Source organism: Scyliorhinus torazame, chromosome 5, assembly GCF_047496885.1.
Source record: "Scyliorhinus torazame isolate Kashiwa2021f chromosome 5, sScyTor2.1, whole genome shotgun sequence".
Classification (NCBI taxonomy): domain Eukaryota; kingdom Metazoa; phylum Chordata; class Chondrichthyes; order Carcharhiniformes; family Scyliorhinidae; genus Scyliorhinus; species Scyliorhinus torazame.
The window spans coordinates 162,873,493-162,894,042 of record NC_092711.1 but is presented as its reverse complement, the minus strand read 5'-3'; the positions used below and the strand labels follow the sequence as shown (position 1 = coordinate 162,894,042).

The 20,550-nt window shown below is 48.0% G+C and overlaps 2 protein-coding genes across 2 annotated transcripts; one reads left to right on the top strand and one right to left on the bottom strand.

Moving 5' to 3' along the window:
* Positions 1–9,584: 9,584 nt before the first annotated feature.
* LOC140420360 (uncharacterized) lies at positions 9,585–11,582 on the bottom strand. The gene has a single exon (XM_072504373.1). It carries the CDS (start codon positions 11,076–11,078, stop codon positions 10,152–10,154), a length of 927 nt encoding a protein of 308 aa, XP_072360474.1. The 5' UTR covers positions 11,079–11,582; the 3' UTR covers positions 9,585–10,151.
* Positions 11,583–12,018: 436 nt separating this feature from the next.
* On the top strand, positions 12,019–15,850 carry LOC140420357 (uncharacterized). Its single transcript, XM_072504369.1, has 2 exons — positions 12,019–12,188; positions 13,680–15,850. The coding sequence occupies exon 2, from the start codon at positions 14,037–14,039 to the stop codon at positions 15,045–15,047; it is 1,011 nt and encodes a 336-aa protein (XP_072360470.1). The 5' UTR covers positions 12,019–12,188; positions 13,680–14,036; the 3' UTR covers positions 15,048–15,850.
* Positions 15,851–20,550: the final 4,700 nt, after the last annotated feature.

The window sequence follows — 20,550 nt, the reverse complement described above, 5'->3', positions numbered from 1 at the left end:
AAAATCCAGAAAAATCTAATATTTTTACTGATAAAAGTTTATTCATGAAACAAAACATGGTTAAAAGACAACCAGAGTAAAAGATATTCACAATATTCTGGACCCAAATAGTTTCTCTTTAATTCATCTGGAGCTTGTTCCCTGCCCTCTTTGTGGAACACCTCCGCTCAGTCCACAAGCATGATCCTGACCTTCCGCTTGCTGCCATTAGAATTCGCCACCTTGCTCTCAGGCTCACATTTCTGTCCTCGGCCTGCTGCAATGTTCTGGAGAAGCCCAACACAAGCTGGACGAACAGCTCCTCATCTTCTGATGAGGCACTTTACAGCCTTCTGGACTCAACATTGAGTTCAACAACTTCAGACCGGAACTCGCTCCTCCATTTTGATTTGTTTTTTTTACCGGGTGCCAGTCTGCATCACTTCCGGAAGGAGCTGTCCTTTATTCTGCCATTAACATTTACTCTGGACCAATGCTTTGATTCTTTACGACAACCATTACCTCTCCCTTTATCTTTTGTTCCAGGACATTTTTGTCATTTAATCTCAGCCACCCTCGAACCAGTCCCTGACTTTCTCTTTTGTTCTGCCTGACCCTCCCCCAATGAACATTCACCTGAAGAAGGAGCAGTGCTCCGAAAGCTAGTGTTTGAAACAAACCTGTTGGACTTTAACCTGGTGTTGTAAGACTTAAACTCATTCGTGGAAATACACAGGATTCCCCAGGTTCATTGTTCTTTGGGACATTCCTGTCAAACCAACTGTTCACCCACGACAGAGTCTGATGGCCTCTGTCCGTCAATGAGAGGTTAGCTGCACATCAATATCATAGCTCTTCTTCTGCATAAGGAGCTTGGCAGCGGTTAGAGAGAGAGAGAGAAAGAATGCGGTTCTGAATAGTTACATACAAGAAGGCTTTGGAAATTGACCAAGAGAGGTCATGAAAGTTGCCACCGAGGCAGGCTTTCGAAAACGGTTATGAACGAATATCCCCAACAGAAGAAAAATTGCTTTGTTAAATGGAAGTATTGCCTTTGCCTGTTTGTGTCAGGGGAAAGAGAGCTGCATGTTCACGTAAAGTGTTGCTTAATGAGAACTGACACCTTACATTTAAGAAACTATATGTAATGGGGGGGGGGGGGGATGGAAGGTTAAAACTACAAGAAGTATAACCAAAGCAGGTCAGCATGTGAGGAGAGGATAGAGGTTAATAAGATGAGCATACAGGACCAGTCTGACGACGATGGCGGGGAAAGGAAACATGAAAAATCAAATTGTAAGGTGACTGTTGGAGTGAAAGTTGGGCATGAGGTTAAGTGTTATCAGAGATTGGACTTCCGGTGATGGTAGGCGGGGATATAAAGAGGAGGAGACTAGGTAAAGTAAATATTGGCCCTTTGGAGGATGAAACTGGTGAGGTAATAATGGGGAACACAGATGGCAGAGGCAGTGAACCAATATTTTGCCTCTGTCTTCACAGTAGAAGATAATGAACATTTTCCAAAAACTACAGTAAATGCAGGGGAACTTGGTGTAATAAACATCACTAGGGAGACGGTATTGAATAAACTGATGGAATTAAAGGCAGATAAGTCTCTGGGACCTGATGGCTGCATCCTAGGGAATTAAAGAGATCATGGATGCATTGGTTATGATATTAAAGAATTCCCTGGATGCTGGAAGAGTCCTGTAGATTGGAAATACGCTAATGTAACTCCCCAACTCAAAAAGGGAGAGAGGCAAAAAGTAGGAAACTATTACCAATTAGCTTGACCTCTGTGGTGGGGAAGTTGCTGGAATCAATCATTAAGGATAGATGACTGAACATTTGGAAAGACAAAGCTCAATTGTCGGCATGGTTTTATGAAGGGAAGTCATGGCTGACAAACTTGCATGAGTTCTTTGAGGACGTAACCAGCGAGGTGGATGATGGGGATGTGGTATGTTATGGCTGGCATGGTAGCACAGTGGTTAGCACTGTCGCGTCACGGCGCCAGGGACCGGGGTTCGATTCCTGGCTTGGGTCACTGTCTGTGAGGAGTCTGAGTGAGTTTACCCCGGGTGCTCCGGTTTCCTCCCACAAGTCCCGGAAGACGTGCTTGTTAGGTAAATTGGACATTCTGAATTCTCCCTCAGTGTACCCGAACATGCGTGGAGTGTGACGACTCAGGGATTTTCACAGTAACTTCATTGCAGTGTTAATGTAAGCCTACTTGTGACACTAATAAAGATTATTATTATATCTAGACTTCCAGAAGGTGTTAGAAAAGGTGCTGCATAAAAGATTGATCCAGAAAGTTAGATCGCAGGGGGTTGGGGGTAGAAAACTAGATTGGATTGAGGATTGACTGACTGACAGAAAGCAGAGGGTTGGGATAAATGGGTCCTCCTCTGACCGGAGAACTGTAACTGGTGGGGTGCCGCAGGGGTCAGTCCTCAACTGTTTACAATCTATATAAATGATCTGCAAGCAGGGACAGAGTGCAACATTGCAACATTTGTGGATGATACTAAAGCAGGTGGGAAAGCAGGCAGTGAAGAGGAGATAACAATGTTACAGACGGATATGGATAGGCTAGGAGATTGGGCCAAATATTGGCAGATGGGGTTTAATATAGATAAATGTGAGGTTATCCATTTTGGCCGAAAAAAATAGAATGACAATTTATTACCTAAATGGAAAGCAGATTCAAAATGCTTCTGGGCAGAGAGATCTGTGTGTCTTTGTTCATGAATCGCAGAAAATCAGTATATAGGTACAGCATGCAATTAAACAGGCAAATGGAATTTTAGCATTTACGACAAAAGGACTGTTGTATAAAAGTAGAGAAGTGTTGTTGTAATTGTCTTGGGTGAGACTTCCGGGTGCGGCGATGACCAGCTGAGTCGCACGTTTCGGCAGCTCCCTGTGAAACGGATTTTTGGGCTCTTGATAGGAGCCCCAACGGCAATTTTGACGGCTAAAAACACTGTGCGGTAAACCAGAAGGGAATCCCCCCTGGATATGGATGGAAAAAGGAGGAGAAAGTGGCCAGATTGCAGTGGATCCTTTAGAACAGCGGCAAGGAAGGCAAGCAAAAACCAAGATGGCGTCGGAAGGTGGCAGTTTAACATGGGGCCCTGAACAACAAGAGTTCTTGAAATGCTGTGTGGAAGAGATCAAAAAGGAAATGAAGAAAGAGCTGTTGGCCCCGATACTACAGGCGATCGAAGGGCTAAAGGAGGAACAAAAGACCCAGGAGCGGGAGCTTCGGGTCGTGAAGGCAAAGGCAGCCGAGAATGAGGACGACATACAGGGCCTGGTGGTGAAGACGGAGACGCAGGAGGCACATCAGAAACGATGTGTGGAAAGGTTGGAGGCACTGGAAAACAACGCAAGGAGGAACAACCTGAGGATTCTTGGTCTTCCTGAAGGTATAGAGGGAGCGGACGTCGGGGCATATGTGGTTTAGAGTAGATGTACGAGGCAAGTTTTTTACGCAGAGGGTAGTGGGTACCTGGAACTCGCTACCGGAGGAGGTAGTGGAAGCAGGGACGATAGGGACATTTAAGGGGCATCTTGACAAATATATGAATAGGATGGGAATAGAAGGATACGGACCCAGGAAGTGTAGAAGATTGTAGTTTAGTCGGGCAGTATGGTCGGCACGGGCTTGGAGGGCCGAAGGGCCTGTTCCTGTGCTGTACATTTCTTTTTTCTTTGTTCTTTGTTTGTTGAGCACGATGCTGCACTCGTTAATGGGAGCGGAGGCCCCGGCGGGTCTGTTGGAGGTGGAGGGAGCATACTGAGTGATGGCGCGAGGACCGAGAGCAGGAGAAATTCCCAGAGCCATAGTGGTGAGATTCCTCCGTTTTAAGGATAGAGAAATGGTCCTTAGATGGGCGAAGAAAACTCGGAGCAGTAAATGGGAGAACGCGGTGATCCGCGTTTATCAAGACTGGAGTGCGGAGGTGGCGAGAAGGAGGGCGAGCTTTAATCGGGCCAAGGCGGTGCTTCATAAAAAGAAGATAAAATTTGGAATGCTGCAACCGGCAAGACTGTGGGTCACATATCGAGGGAGGCACCACTACTTTGAGACGGCGGATGAAGCGTGGACTTTTATTGTGGAAGAAAAACTGGAATGAGCGGGTTATTAAAAAGAACGTTCGAACAAAGTGGTGGGGCGAATGTGGGGGGCAAAGAGGGGTTTTATGTACTAATCCTGCGATGTGGTAATTTTTCTCTCTCCCACAGGCGGTGATGGGGGGAGGAGGGGAGGTGGAGGAGATGGGGTGTTGGCCATTGGGGCGGGGCCAAGGGAGAAGCGCGGGATTGGTTCCCGCGCTATGATAATCATGGCGGGAATAGAGAAGCAGGAAGGAGGGGGCGTCGCACGTTGCGAGCCGATGTCACGGGGGGAAGCCGAGGTCAGCCAGAGTTTGCTGACTTCTGGGAGCAACATGGGGGGAGTAATTACGCTAGCGGGGGATCTAGCGGGGGGGGGGGTGGGAGGGGGGAATTACTGGGTTGCTGCTGCTGGGGAGAGGGGGGAGCTGGTATGGGAGAGGATGGGCGGGGGGGCACTGCCTGGGGGAGATACAGCTGCGTGGGAACCGGGTGAGGAGCTGGAAAAAGGTGATGGCTAATCGACAAGGGGGGGGGGGGGTAGGAAGCCCCCCAACTCGGCTGATCACGTGGAACGTGAGAGGGCTGAACGGGCCGATAAAGAGGGCACGGGTACTCGCACACCTTAAGAAACTTAAGGCAGATGTGGTTATGTTACAGGAAACGCACCTGAAACTGATAGACCAGGTTAGGCTACGCAAAGGATGGGTGGGGCAGGTGTTCCATTCGGGGCTAGATGCGAAAAACAGGGGGGTGGCTATATTAGTGGGGAAGCGGGTAATGTTCGAGGCAAAGACTATAGTGGCGGATAACGGGGGCAGATACGTGATGGTGAGTGGCAAACTACAGGGGGAGACGGTGGTTTTGGTAAACGTATATGCCCCGAACTGGGATGATGCCAATTTTATGAGGCGGATGCTAGGACGCATTCCGGACCTAGAGATGGGAAAGCTGATAATGGGGGGAGATTTGGAACCAGGGCTGGATAGGTCAAAGTCCAGGACTGGAAGGAGGCCGGCAGCAGCCAAGGTACTTAAAGATTTTATGGAGCAGATGGGAGGTGTAGACCCGTGGAGATTTAGCAGACCTAGGAGTAAGGAGTTCTCGTTTTTCTCCTATGTCCATAAAGTCTACTCGCGAATAGACTTTTTTGTGCTAGGTAGGGCATTGATCCCGAAGGTGAGGGGAACGGAGTATACGGCTATAGCCATTTCGGATCACGCTCCACACTGGGTGGACTTGGAGATAGGGGAGGAAACAGGAGGGCGCCCACCCTGGAGAATGGACATGGGACTAATGGCAGATGAGGGGGTGTGTCTAAGGGTGAGGGGGTGCATTGAAAAGTACTTGGAACTCAATGATAATGGGGAGGTCCAGGTGGGAGTGGTCTGGGAGGCGTTGAAGGCGGTGGTTAGAGGGGAGCTGATATCAATAAGGGCACATAAAGGGAAGCAGGAGAGTAAGGAACGGGAGCGGTTGCTGCAAGAACTTTTGAGGGTGGACAGACAATATGCGGAAGCACCGGAGGAGGGACGGTACAGGGAAAGGCAAAGGCTACATGTAGAATTTGACTTGCTGACTACAGGCACTGCAGAGGCACAATGGAGGAAGGCACAGGGTGTACAGTACGAATATGGGGAGAAGGCGAGCAGGTTGCTGGCACACCAATTGAGGAAAAGGGGAGCAGCGAGGGAAATAGGGGGAGTGAGGGATGAGGAAGGAGAGATGGAGCGGGGAGCGGAGAGAGTGAATGGAGTGTTCAAGACATTTTATAAAAAATTATATGAAGCTCAACCCCCGGATGGGAGGGAGAGAATGATGGGCTTCTTGGATCGGCTGGAATTTCCCAAGGTGGAAGAGCAGGAAAGGGTGGGACTGGGAGCACAGATCGAGGTAGAAGAAGTGGTGAAATGAATTAGGAGCATGCAGGCGGGAAAGGCCCCGGGACCGGATGGATTCCCAGTCGAATTCTATAGAAAATATGTGGACTTGCTCGCCCCGGTACTGACAAGGACCTTTAATGAGGCAAAGGAAAGGGGACAACTGCCCCCGACTATGTCTGAAGCAACGATATCGCTTCTCTTAAAGAAGGAAAAGGACCCGCTACAATGCGGGTCCTATAGACCTATTTCCCTCCTAAATGTAGATGCCAAGGTCCTGGCCAAGGTAATGGCAATGAGAATAGAGGAATGTGTCCTGGGGTGGTCCACGAGGACCAAACTGGGTTTGTGAAGGGGAGACAGCTGAACACGAATATACGGAGGTTGTTAGGGGTAATGATGATGGCCCCACCAGAGGGAGAAACGGAGATAGTAGTGGCGATGGATGCCGAGAAAGCATTTGATAAAGTGGAGTGGGATTATTTGTGGGAGGTGTTGAGGAGATTTGGTTTTGGAGAGGGGTATGTTAGATGGGTGCAGCTGTTGTATAGGGCCCCAGTGGCGAGCGTGGTCACGAATGGACGGGGATCTGCATATTTTCGGCTCCATAGAGGGACAAGGCAGGGATGCCCTCTGTCCCCATTATTGTTTGCACTGGCGATTGAGCCCCTGGCGATAGCGTTGAGGGGTTCCAAGAAGTGGAGGGGAGTACTTAGGGGAGGAGAAGAGCACCGGGTATCTTTGTATGCGGACGATTTGCTACTATACGTGGCGGACCCGGCGGAGGGGATGCCAGAAATAATGCGGATACTTGGGGAGTTTGGGGATTTTTCAGGGTATAAATTGAACATGGGGAAAAGTGAGTTGTTTGTGGTGCATCCAGGGGAGCAGAGTAGAGAAATAGAGGACCTACCGTTGAGGAAGGTAACAAGGGACTTTCGTTACCTGGGGATCCAGATAGCTAAGAATTGGGGCACATTGCATAGGTTAAATTTAACGCGGTTGGTGGAACAGATGGAGGAGGATTTCAAGAGATGGGATATGGTATCCCTGTCAATGGCAGGGAGGGTGCAGGCGGTTAAGATGGTGGTCCTCCCGAGATTCCTCTTTGTGTTTCAGTGCCTCCCGGTGGTGATCACGAAGGCTTTTTTTAAAAGGATTGAAAAGAGCATCACGGGTTTTGTGTGGGCCGGGTAGACCCCGAGAGTGAGGAAGGGATTCTTACAGCGTAGCAGGGATAGGGGGGGGCTGGCACTACCGAGCCTAAGTGAGCATTATTGGGCCGCTAATATTTCAATGGTGAGTAAGTGGATGGGAGAGGAGGAGGGAGCGGCGTGGAAGAGATTAGAGAGGGCGTCCTGTAGGGGGACTAGCCTACAGGCTATGGTGACAGCCCCATTGCCGTTCTCACCGAGGAACTACACCACAAGCCCGGTGGTGGTGGCTACACTGAAGATTTGGGGACAGTGGAGACGGCATAGGGGAAAGACTGGAGCCTTGGGGGGGGGGTCCCCGATAAGAAACAACCATAGGTTTGCCCCGGGGGGAATGGATGGGGGATATGGAATGTGGCAAAGAGCAGGAATAACGCAACTGAAAGATCTGTTTGTGGATGGGAAGTTCGCGAGTCTGGGAGCGCTGACCGAGAAATATGGGTTGCCCCAAGGGAATGCATTCAGGTATATGCAACTGAGGGCTTTTGCGAGGCAACAGGTGAGGGAATTCCCGCAGCTCCCGACACAAGAGGTGCAGGACAGAGTGATCTCAAAGACATGGGTGGGGGATGGTAAGGTGTCAGATATATATAGGGAAATGAGGGACGAAGGGGAGACTATGGTAGATGAACTAAAAGGGAAATGGGAAGAAGAGCTGGGGGAGGAGATCAAGGAAGGGCTGTGGGCAGATGCCCTAAGCAGGGTAAACTCGTCGTCCTCGTGTGCCAGGCTAAGCCTGATTCAGTTTAAGGTATTACACAGGGCACATATGACTGGAGCACGGCTCAGTAAATTTTTTGGGGTGGAGGATAGGTGTGCGAGGTGCTCGAGAAGCCCAGCGAATCATACCCATATGTTTTGGTCATGCCCGGCACTACAGGGGTTTTGGATGGGGGTGACAAAGGTGCTTTCAAAAGTAGTAGGGGTCCGGGTCGAACCAAGCTGGGGGTTGGCTATATTTGGGGTTGCACAAGAGCCGGGAGTGCAGGAGGCGAGAGAGGCCGATGTTTTGGCCTTTGCGTCCCTAGTAGCCCGGCGCAGGATATTGCTAATGTGGAAAGAAGCCAAGCCCCCGGGGGTGGAGACCTGGATAAATGACATGGCGGGGTTTATAAAGCTAGAGCGGATTAAGTTCGTCCTAAGGGGGTCGGCTCAAGGGTTCACCAGGCGGTGGCAACCGTTCGTCGAATACCTTGCGGATAGATAGACGGAATGGGAAAAAGAAGGCAGCAGCAGCAGCCCAGGATCGGGGGGGGGGGGGGGGGGGGGGGGGGGGAGGAACCAGAAGGACTCTCAGGGTTGTTAATATATACTGTATAGTATGTATAGGTCGTTGCTACAGATAATTATATATTGGACTGTTAAATTATATTTTTGGAGAGTGTTACTTGTAACAAGGCATTTGCCAATTAGGGCTAGTTTTCATTTTTGTTATTTATTATTTATTCATTTTTTGTTTATAAAATAGGTCATTGTTATTTGTGTTGTTATAATATTGTGTAAAGGATGCACAATGTACTGTGTTGGTTGACCAAAAATTTTCAATAAAATATTTAATTTTAAAAAAAGTAATTGTCTTGGGTGTTGGTGAGACCACATCTGGAGTATGTTGTGCAGTTTTGGTTTCCTTATTTGAGGAAGGATGTGGTGGCATTGGAGGCAGTTCAGAGGAGGTTCATCAGATTGTTTCCGAGGAGAGATTAAACAGTTTGGTCTTTTACTCGCTGGAGTTTAGAAGAATGAGAGGGGATCTGATTGAGGTATTTAAAATACTAAAAGGGATTGATAAAGTAAACGTAGACCAAATGTTCCCCCTTGTGGGGCAATCTAGAACGAGAGGTCATGGATATAGGTTGAGGCGCAATAGATTTAGAACTGAGATGAGGAGGAACTAACTCTCGCAGAGGGTGGCAAATTTGTGGAACTCACTGCTTCATAGTGCGGTGGAATCTGAGTCATTAAATGGTTTCAAGGAGATAGATATATTTCTGATCAAAAATGGGTGAAAGGGATATGGGGAGCAAGTAGAGAGGTGGATTTGAGACCAGGAAGAGATCAGCCATGATCTGGTTGAATGGCGGAGCAGGCTCGAAGGGCTGATTTGCCCACTTCTGCTCCTAATTCCTGTGTTCTATGTAAATCAGTTAACCTTAGAGTTAAAGTTTAAATATTGTTTTTGTTTGTTTTAACAAAGTTTGTTTATAAAATAACCAAGCCCTATTTCTTACATCATCACTACTGGAACAAATCGATCTTTCCACACAATCTTAAAACTTTAAAATGTTATGGTTCTGGTTCAGTCTCTTAGCTACCAGGTGTCCAGAACAATTGGACGTGAAACATTAACTTTGTTTCTCACTCCACAGATGGTGTCCGACTTGCTGCGTTTTTTCAGTTCTTTCTGTGTTTATTTTAGATCTACCTGTAGTGGGGGAAAAACAGTAACTTCATTTGAAGCCTACTTGTGACAATAAGCGATTTTCATTTCATTTACTGTCCAGGATAAAATAAAAGTCCTTCCTCAGCCTTTGTGGGTCATTTCGGTGGAAATCTGCTCTCCCAGGCTCAAAGAACACCAGCCCACTGGAAGCAAACTTTAAAAAAAATTTAGAGTACCCAACTCTTTTTTCCAATTAAGCGGCAATTTAATGTGGCCAATCCACCTATGCGGCACATGTTTTTGAGTTGTGGGGGTGAGCCCATGCAGACAAGGAGAATATGCAAACTCCACACAGACAGCGACCTGCGGCTGGCATCGAACCCGGATCCTCGGCGCCGTGAGGCAGCAGTGCTAACCACTGCATCACGTGCTGCCTCTTACTGGAAGCAAACTGTGAGAGTCCAGCAGAAAGAAACCCTCTGACCCTCCCACTTCATCAACTGTCAGAATGAACATAGTGCAGTCCTGGATGTGATTAACAGCAGCAATAACAGCAGAATCCAGCTCCTGTAATCACTTGTGAACTCTCTGATGTGTCAGCAGATGGGATAACTGAGTGAATCTCTTCCCACACATGGAGCAGGTGAACGGTCTCTCCCCAGTGTGAACCCGCTGATGTGTCAGCAGGTGTGACAACTGTGTGAATCCCTTTCCACACACTGAGCAGGTGAATGGTCTCTCCCCAGTGTGAACTCGCTGATGTGTCAGCAGGTTGTCTAACCGAGTAAATCCCTTCCCACACTCAGAGCACGTGAACGGCCTCTCCCCAGTATGAACTCGCTGGTGTCCCTGCAGGTCAGATGATTGAGTAAATCCCTTCCCACACACTGTGCAGGTAAACGGCCTCTCCCCGGTGTGAACTCGCTTGTGTCTCAGCAGGTTGGATGAATCACTGAATCCCTTCCCACAGTCAGAGCAGGTGAATGGCCTCTCCCCAGTGTGAACTCGCTGGTGTATCTGCAGGGTGGATAAATCACTGAATCCCTTCCCACACACAGAGCAGGTGAATGGTCTCTCCCCGGTGTGAACCTGCTGGTGTCTCTGCAGTGTGGATGACCGTCCAAACCTTTTGGTGCAGTGAGAGCAACTGAATGGTCTCTCTTCAGTGTGAATGCGCTGGTGGACCATCAGTTCCTGAGACCTTTTGAAACAACTCCCACAGTCGGGGCATTTAAAGGGTCTCTCATTGGTGTGAGTGACATTATGTCTCAATAGGCTGGATAACTGAACGAATCCCTTAGCACACACAGTGCAGGTGAATGGCTGCTCCCCAGTGTGAACTCGCTGGTGTGTCTGCAGGTTGGAAGAATCACTGAATTTCTGCCAACACTCAGTGCAGGTGAACAGCCTCTCTTCAGTGTGACTGTGTCCATGGGTTTCCAGCTCTGATAGGGATCCGAATCTCTGTCCACAGTCCCCATATTTCCATGGTTTATCCATGGTGAGGGTTTCCTCGTATCTCCTCAGGTTGGACAATCAGTTGAAGCCTTGTTCACACACAGAAAACAGGTACGGTCTCTCCCCGCTGTGAATGGTGCAATGTTTTTTCAGCCTGTGCAACTGGTCAAAGCTCGTTCCAGTCAGTGAACTGGAACACTCTCAATCAGCTGTGTCTTTGTGCTTTTCTAGTCACACTGATGTTTAAAACCTTCTGCAGCCAGAACGGACAAAATGTTCCTTCTCGATTCAAAGGGCGAGAAATCGAGTGACACTGTCAGAGTTTGATGTGACGTTTGGTTTGAGATTTCTGCCAGTAATTCCTCACCTTCTAATATCCTTTAAAAGTTTACAAAAATCATCACCATCAGTACTGGATTGAAATTCAGGACCGACAATTCTCATTTCCATGGAACATACTCTCATTTTGCAAAAGCAGTAACTCTCACTGCATTCTCACTCTGCTGTATCTAATATTGACCCTCCCAAATCTCCTGAAGGTGCTGATTCAGGCTGATTGACAGATCCCTGCTTCCTGTCATGCAGGCTGCCAGACAGATATACGTTTACATTACTGGACTGAAAACATGTGTAATCTGCAGATTGGATTCAGTTCTATTCCCTTCAGTTACTGAAAGTCATAATGCCCTCCCCGAATGAGGAAAGAAATGGAAAGGGGTAAACATTGATTTGCTCCCAGATATTGCCCAGAGGAGTTTTACTCTGAAATCCAACTTCCGCTGACGTCACAATGGTTTCACTCTGCTCCGCGGTGACGTCTCCGGCTTCCAGTGCGCAGGCCCGGAGCGCGGAGACGGCAGGCCCGGAGATGGCGGCCTCGTCCCCACCCCTTGTTCCCTTCTCCCCCCTCACCACCTCGAGATAAGCCAGGCAAACTGCTCCGGCCAGAGCGTGAAATCCCCCCTCTCCCCCGCCCCGGGACTGCGCATGTGCAGAGGTGCCTTTCTTGACCTTCCTGCTGAAGGTATTGACCAATGGGAACTGTTGGACAACCGGAAGGACTCTGGCCCTCTAGTCAATCAGAGCGCGGCCTTTGTGTTAATGAAGAGCGAGCTTCACACAGACTGAAGCTTCCTCATGTCGCCAACATCTGTAAGTAAAACACTTATTTTCTCCCTCTTTCCATTTCTTTTCTCATTCTGACCTACAATTGGTGACTTGCAGCAACTAAAGGCAAAGGAAGTGAATCCAGGGAGGGTGCAGACTCTGGAAAGTTTGGCCCAGGTTTCTCTCTTAAAGACATTGTGTGGAGATGCCGGTGTTGGACTGGGGTGGGCACAGTAAGAATTCTTACAACACCAGGTTAAAATGCAACAGGTTTGTTTAGATTCAATAGCTTTTGAAACGCAGCTCCTTCCTCGGGTGGCATTAAAGACATTGACATCCTTTGCTCCCTCAGCTTGACATATTTATTTGTCTGGCTAAAATGATGGTCTCTTTCCCAATGTTTACAATTAAAGGCCTGGTTTCCCCAGGAGATAAGAACATAACAAAATAAGAACTTGGAGCAGGAGTAGGCCATCTAGCCCTTCGAGCCTGCTCCGCGATTCAATGAGATCATGGCTGATCATTTGTGGACTCAGCTCCACTTTCCCGCCCGAACACCATAACCCTTTATTCCTTTACTCTTCAAAAGCTATCTATCTTTATCTTGGAATCATTTAATGAATGAGCCTCAACTGCTTCACTGGGCAGGGAATTCCATAGATTCACAACCTTTTCGGTGAAGAAGTTCCTCCTAAGCTCAGTCCTAAATCTACTTCCCCTTATTTTGAGGCTATGCCCCCTAGTTCTGCTTTCACCCGCCAGTGGAAACAACCTGCCCGCACTCATCCTATCTATTCCCTTCATAATTTTGTATGAGATGGCTGACATTTTAGGAGACAGTAAATTAATATTGAACACAGATATGTCTAGTGTTGTTATATGGTACAGATTAGACATATTTGTGATAGTTCTGTAATAAATTATGTTTATTATTATTTCTAGTTTTTTTGTAGTACTGGATCTAGTTTATATATTTCCAGTCATAGAGTCATTGCAGTCCAGAAGTAGTCCATTCGGCAACTCGAGTCATTGCCGACTCTCTGTCGACCAATTCTGTCCGTCTCGAGTGCGTCCCATTCTGTAACCCTACAGTGCCCTTCCAATTTCAGTTAGAAATCATTGATCATCTCTGCTTGACTCTTCTCATAAGCAGCAAGTTCAAGATCATGATCAATCACAATTCCCTGAATCTCAACCAACTGAAACAATCCTATCCATTAAACATATCTTTATTCCAATGATATAGACGTCTTTCCATTAGGCTGGCAGTCTGAATTAAGATTTTTGGACTTCTGTATCCAGGACAGGAAGCAGTGAGCATGGATCTGTCACTCAGCCTGAGTCAGTACCTTCAGGAGAATTGCGAGGGGGAATATTAGACACAGCAAAGTGAGAATGAAGAGAGAGTGTGTGGGACAGAGATTTACAACTTTTGGGAAATGAGAGAGAAAAGAATGTTCCATAGAAACTAGAATCAACTGTTCTGAATTTCTATCTTGTACTGACAGTGTTCAGTTTTGTAAACTCCTTTCACAGGGTCCCACAAGGTGAGGATTTGCAGACAGAAATCTCAAACCAAACTTCACATCAAAATCTGACAAAGGCACTCAATTCATTGGGACCTGAATATTATCAGCCTTTAAATCTAGAAGGAGAAATGTTTGTTGTGTCTGCTACAGAAGGTTTTAAACAGCAATGTGACTGGATAAGCACCAACACAAACACCCGAGTGAGAGTGTTCCAGTGCACTGACTGTGGAAAGAGCTTCAACCAACTACACGGCTTGAAAAAACATTACACCATTCTCAGCGAGGAGAGATCAACACGTGTTCTGTGTGTGGACGAGGCTTCAACTGATTGTCCAACCTGGAGAGACACAAGGGCACCAGCACCATGGAGAAACGGTGGAAATGTGGGGACTGTGGGAAAGGATTCAGGTACACATCTGAGCTGAAAATTCATCGCCGCAGTCACACCGGAAAGAAGCCATTCACCTGCACTGAGTGTGGGAAGGGATTCAGTGTTTCATCCAACCTCCGGACACACCAGCGAGTTCACACTGGGGAGAGACCATTCACCTGCATGGAATGTGGGAAGGGATTCTCTCAGTTATTCAATCTGCGGACACACCAGCGAGTTCACACTGGGGAGAGACCATTCACGTGCTCTGTGTGTGGTAAAAGATTTAGTCATTCCTCCCAACTGCTGATGCACCAGCGAATTCACACTGGGGATACGCCATTCAACTGCACTGTGTGTGGGAAGGGATTCACTCCGTCATCCAGCCTGCAGACACACCAGCAGGTTCACACCAGGGAGAGGCCGTTCACCTGCTCTCAGTGTGGGAAGAGATTCACTCAGTCATGCAACCTGCTGAGACACAAAGTCACTCACACTACTGAGAGGCCCTTTAAATGTTCTGACTGTGGGAGCGGCTTCAAAAGCTCTCGGGAACTAATACACCACCAGGGCATTCACAGCGAGGAGAGACCGTTCAGCTGCTCTCATTGCATAAAGAGGTTTAGAACATCATCCAGTCTGTGGACACACCAGCGAGTTCACACTGGGGAGAGGCCATTCACCTGCTCTGTGTGTGGGCAGGGATTCACTCAGTCATGCAACCTTCTGAGACACAATGTTATTCACACCAATGAGAGACCTTTTAATTGCTCTGACTGTGGTAGCGGCTTCAAAAGTGCTGCTGATCTGATGACCCACCAGCGAATTCATACTGAGGAGAGACCGTTCAGCTGCTCTCACTGCTCAAAGAGGTTCACAAAGTCGTCCAACCTGCGGGCACACCAGCGAGTTCACACTGGGGAGAGGCCATTTATCTGCTCTGTTTGTGGGAAGGGATTCACTCGATCAAAACCTCTGCTGACCCACCAGCGAGTTCACAAGTGATGATGGGGGTTGGATTTTGCTGTTATTGCTGCTCTTAATCACATCCAGGACTGAACCATGTTCATTCTGACAGTTGGAGTTTGATTCAGTTGATGTTAATAATCCCTGCAACCGGACTGGAGTTCAATATTCTGGATATAGTTTAATTAAATCAGTTTGCATCAAACACATTTTTAAGTCCTTGATTTCTTTAAAGTAAGACAAGACTGATTGATGTCCTGTTACCGACTGTTATGGAAGTGTCCCTTTCAGAAAAGTTTTTGTCTTATCACACGGCTTCAGTGATGTCATTGTATGGGTGGAGCTGGGCAGTGGCTCTGTGAACTGTTTTTACTTTCCCTTTCAGTTTTGGCTGCTGTGGACTCAGACAGAACAATGAAGTGTTTTGGCTTGTCTCTCTCTATTTTCATTTTAAATATCTGTTCCAGTAAGAAGAAAAAACAGATAGCTACCTGCTTTGGGAACTTAAAATCTATAATTTGCTTTCCTGAAGAGTTTAAACCTGCTGGTGAGACGGGTCAGAATCTCAGGAAAAGCCAGTCTTATTCAAGTGAGAATGCAGAGTGCTGGACCATGCCCTTGAAAAGGGGTTTTTGGTTAATGGGATTTTGTTTATGAATAGTAACAGTTAAGAGGGAATTCATTCAGTGTTATACATAGATAAGTGTCGCTGTGGGGTGTCTTTATGTTTGTAATTGATAAAAATTCTTGCTGTGTGTGTATATATTTGTTAACTATGTTCTTAGAATAAAGCTTGTTTTGATTAAAATTGCCCCAATTAAGGGGCAATTTAGCATGGCCAATCCACCTATCCTGCACATCTTTTTGGTTTGTGGGGGTGAAACGCATGGGGAGAATGTGCAAACTCCTCATGTGCAGTGACCTGGGGCCGGGATCGAACCCGGATCCTTGGCGCCGTGAGGCAGCAGTGCCACTGCACCACCGTGCCATCCAACACTTGGTATTTCAGTGGGAGACTATTTAATGTTAACTAGAACTGGGTGAAAGTCAATATTCCCTTCCCATACAGCCCTCCTGAAGTCAGGTTCTATTTCACCGAGTGAGTGTCCCTCTCCAGTTCTCAGCTTCACTCTGGGAACATACAGCTGGGTGAAGCTGTTTCAGGTCCTCCTTCTCTAACTCAGCATGGGACGTTTAAAATGTTTTTAATATTGTGGTGAGGATGAGGGGGGCTGGTGTCCATATTCACTGTCACCCCGATTCCTGTTTCAGAGACATGAAAAGGGAGAAAGGGGTCTGTGATTGGTCGGGTGGTGACCTTTTCCCTGAGCCTAGTGGATGAGGATAGTTCTCCACCGATTTACCCCCCCCCCCCCCACCTCCTCCCCTTTCTGCCTGGGTCTCAGCCTATCCTGTATCCCTGGCCTGGGTGACCACACACACACAAACCAGCATTTCCTCATTGCATAGAAGAGGCAGAGCAGAGGGGGAAGTGCTTTCAACTTGACTGACCCAGCAAGAGACAGAGGTCACCTCCTCTGGTTTCGGAGACAGCAGCTACGAGGGTCACGGTTTCAGAGACAGCAGCCATGAGGGTCACCTCCTCTGGTTTAGAATACAGCAGCTATGAGGGTCACCTCTGGTTTCGGAGACAGCAGCTACGAGGGTCACCTCCTCTGGTTTCGGAGACAGCAGCTACGAGGGTCACCTCCTCTGGTTTCGGAGACAGCAGCTACGAGGGTCACCTCCTCTGGTTTCGGAGACAGCAGCTACGAGGGTCACCTCCTCTGGTTTCGGAGACAGCAGCTATGAGGGTCACCTCCTCTGGTTTCGGAGACAGCAGCTATGAGGGTCACCCCCTCTGGTTTCGGAGACAGCAGCTATGAGGGTCACCTCCTCTGGTTTCGGAGACAGCAGCCATGAGGGTCACCTCCTCTGGTTTCGGAGACAGCAGCTACGAGGGTCACTGCCTCTGGTTTCGGAGACAGCAGCTACGAGGGTCACCTCCTCTGGTTTCAGAGACAGCAGCTATGAGGGTCACCTCCTCTGGTTTCGGAGACAGCAGCCATGAGGGTCACTGCCTCTGGTTTCAGAGTCAGCTGCCACGAGGGTCACCTCCTCTGGATTTGGAGACAGCAGCCATGAGGGTCACCTCCTCTGGTTTCAGAGACAGCAGCTACGAGGGTCACCTCCTCTGGTTTCGGAGACAGCAGCCATGAGGGTCACCTCCTCTGGTTTCGGAGACAGCAGCCACGAGGGTCACCTCCTCTGGTTTCAGAGACAGCAGCTACGAGGGTCACCTCCTCTGGTTTCGGAGACAGCAGCCATGAGGGTCACCGCCTCTGGTTTCGGAGACAGCAGCTATGAGGGTCACCTCCTCTGGTTTCGGAGACAGCAGCCACGAGGGTCACCTCGTCTGGTTTCGGAGACAGCAGCCATGAGGGTCACCGCCTCTGGTTTCGGAGACAGCAGCTATGAGGGTCACCTCCTCTGGTTTCAGAGACAGCAGCCATGAGGGTCACCTCCTCTGGTTTCGGAGACAGCAGCTATGAGGGTCACTGCCTCTGGTTTCGGAGACAGCAGCCACGAGGGTCACCTCCTCTGGTTTCGGAGACAGCAGCCATGAGGGTCACCGCCTCTGGTTTCGGAGACAGCAGCTACGAGGGTCACCTCCTCTGGTTTCGGAGACAGCAGCTATGAGGGTCACTGCCTCTGGTTTCAGAGACAGCAGCTACGAGGGTCACTGCCTCTGGTTTCAGAGACAGCAGCCACGGGGGTCACCTCCTCTGGTTTCGGAGACAGCAGCTATGAGGGTCACTGCCTCTGGTTTCAGAGACAGCAGCCACGAGGGTCACCTCCTCTGGTTTCGGAGACAGCAGCCATGAGAGCTGTTGCTGCTGATTTGTTCCCGAAGCTGTCGGATTTGATCTAAACCGAGGATGTGGTCTGCTTCAGGGGAGGTGACAGTTTTTTGTTGAACTAATTCCTTTAACAGCCTCCTTGCATCATCTAATTCCTCACCCAGTCGGTATTATGTCTGTAATTCAATATTTTATTCCAGAGTTTGGTAAAGTGTTTTTTCTGATATAACTCTTACTTGTGACAATAAAGATTATTATTATTATTGACATGTGCCTCCTGTTTCAATCGTTTTTTTAAATTTAAAACATTCAATTCTGTTTTTCCCAATTAAGGGGCAATTTTAGTATGGCCAATCCATCTAACCTGCACATCATTTTGGGTTCTGGGGGTGAGACCCACGCAGACAAGGGGAGAATGTGCAAACTCCACACGGACAGTGACCCAGAGCCGGGATCGAACCTGGGACCTCGGCGCCGTGATGCAGCAGTGCTAACCACTCTCCACCGTGCCGCCCCTCCTGTTTCAATCATAACTGATTGTGTTGGACAGCAATGCTCGCCAACTAATCATCACTTTTGTTTTTAAACTTATTGACCCATTCCATTAACTCCTTGTACTTTTCATACAGTTGTAAGACACACATGTACTGTGGACTAACTGATCCTGGACCTTCTTCAACTTAATGTTACCCTTTCTGAACCTCTTTACAAAGCCGATTAAGATATACTGATAATCCCTGTCAATCTTCTACAAATCCCAGGATATCTCACTCCCAGCACACCCGTTTCCTCTCTCAGACCATCAATCAGTAATTTCAGGTTTATACCAATATCACTGTAGACTCCTGAATTCACAAAGGAGCATCTCCATCCACTTTCAACAAGAATGCTGCTTCTCAAGCCTGTGATCTGGACCAGATCAATCCCACTCCTGACACCACTTCGAAGAATTGTGTATGGGAATCACAGATTACCCAAAATAGGGTCAAGCTGATAAGTAATTTTAAAGTAGTACTGAGAAGCAACTGTTGAATTATAATTGAGAAGCTATTGGGGTGGCACAGTGATTAGCACGGCTGCCTCACAGCGCCAGGGACTCGGGTTCAATTCCGGCCTTTCGTGATTGTCTGTGTGCAGTTTGCACATTCTCCCCGTAAAAGGGGGCTTATAGGACAGGCCATTAGATTAAAGTAAGTACCACATTCCTGGGAAGAACAGACACGCACAAAATGCAATCGACTCAGCTCAGCAGAAATATTCCTCATGCCCAGCTCCAAACAGCCTGGACTAATTAGACAATGGTACCATTCAGAGGTAGAAGAAAGATAAAGAGGACCGTTTGTACAAAGCATCAAGGTCAGTGGATAAGAAGGGCCTGGGAAACATTAGAAGAGCATGAGTAAGGCCTGACATGTGCAGGAGCTGGTCACGCAGCCCCAGATTGTCCAAAAGCAATTATATTGGTCAATGTATGTAATCTATGGCAACAATGATTGTATCAAGTCCAGCTGAGGCAGGGCGACTGATGTTTGGAAATTGTACAATTATTGAACCTAGAGCAACGTAAGGTAGAGTCAATCTGCCCCAGATTGCTCTCCCATCGTACGTTGGCAAATAAAGAATGTCTTTACCAGAGTTGCTGTCTCCATGAGTCTGTGTGTTAGCTGAGCTGTATTTAAGAGGTGGACTCTCCCACGTGAAAGACAGCTGAATACTTAGCCTCTGAAAACGCTCCTACACCCCATGTCTGCGTGGGTTTCCTCCGGGTGCACCGGTTTACAGTCCAAAGCTGTGAAAGTCAGGTGGTTGGCCATATTGAATGCCCCTTTGTGTCCAGGAATGTACAGGTTAGGTTATGGGAATGGGGCAGGGAGTGGGCCGAGGTAGGATGCTCTTCCAGAAGATCAGTGCAGACTCGATGAATCAAATGGCCTCTTTCTGCACAGTATGGTTCTACTCTGTGGCTCTAAACATTCAGGAAAAACATTGAACCCATTACAGATGAGAATAGTTTACTGGTCCTGGAGGATGAATGGACTGAGGATGCAGAATAAGAGCTGGTCTCAGTCACTGGTGATGGCATTCTCATCTGGACGGCTAACTGGTGTAAGCCAAGAGCATGGGTGTTATGCTGAAGCTAGGGTGCATCACTTTGAAATTGTTTTACTCTGAAGAGCCTGTTTTAACTTCACACAGTGTTACTATCTAGTTAGAAACAATAAACACACAGGAAATCAAATGTCTTGCTTTAACCAATGACTTGTTTTACGCCACGAGATTTAACTTTATTTTAAAACAAAACCAATGGAGGGGTGGCTCGGTGGTGCAATATTTAGCACTGCTTCCTCGCATCGCCGAGGACCTGGGTTCAATCTCAGCTCCGGGTCACTATCCATGTAGAGTTTGCACATTCTCCTCGTGTTTGCGTGTCTTCACTGTGAACCCGCATGAGTTGGGATGATTGAATGAAACCTTTGCCACACTTGGAGCAGGTGAACAGTTTTTCCTCAGTGTGAACTCGCTGGTGTATCTGTAGGGTGTACGGAGGGAATCCTTTCCCACACATAGAGCAGGTGAACGGCCTCTCCCCAGTGTGGCTGCGTTCGTGAATTTCGAGCTTATATGGGTAATTGAATCCTTTCCCACATTTCCATGTTTTTTCTCCGGTGTGACTGCACTTA

What these genes read in the sequence shown, in the direction of transcription:
- LOC140420357 (XM_072504369.1), top strand. Translation starts at nt 14,037, where the DNA reads ATGGAGAAACGGTGGAAATGTGGGGACTGTGGGAAAGGATTCAGGTAC.
- LOC140420360 (XM_072504373.1), bottom strand. Translation starts at nt 11,078, where the DNA reads ATGGATAAACCATGGAAATATGGGGACTGTGGACAGAGATTCGGATCC.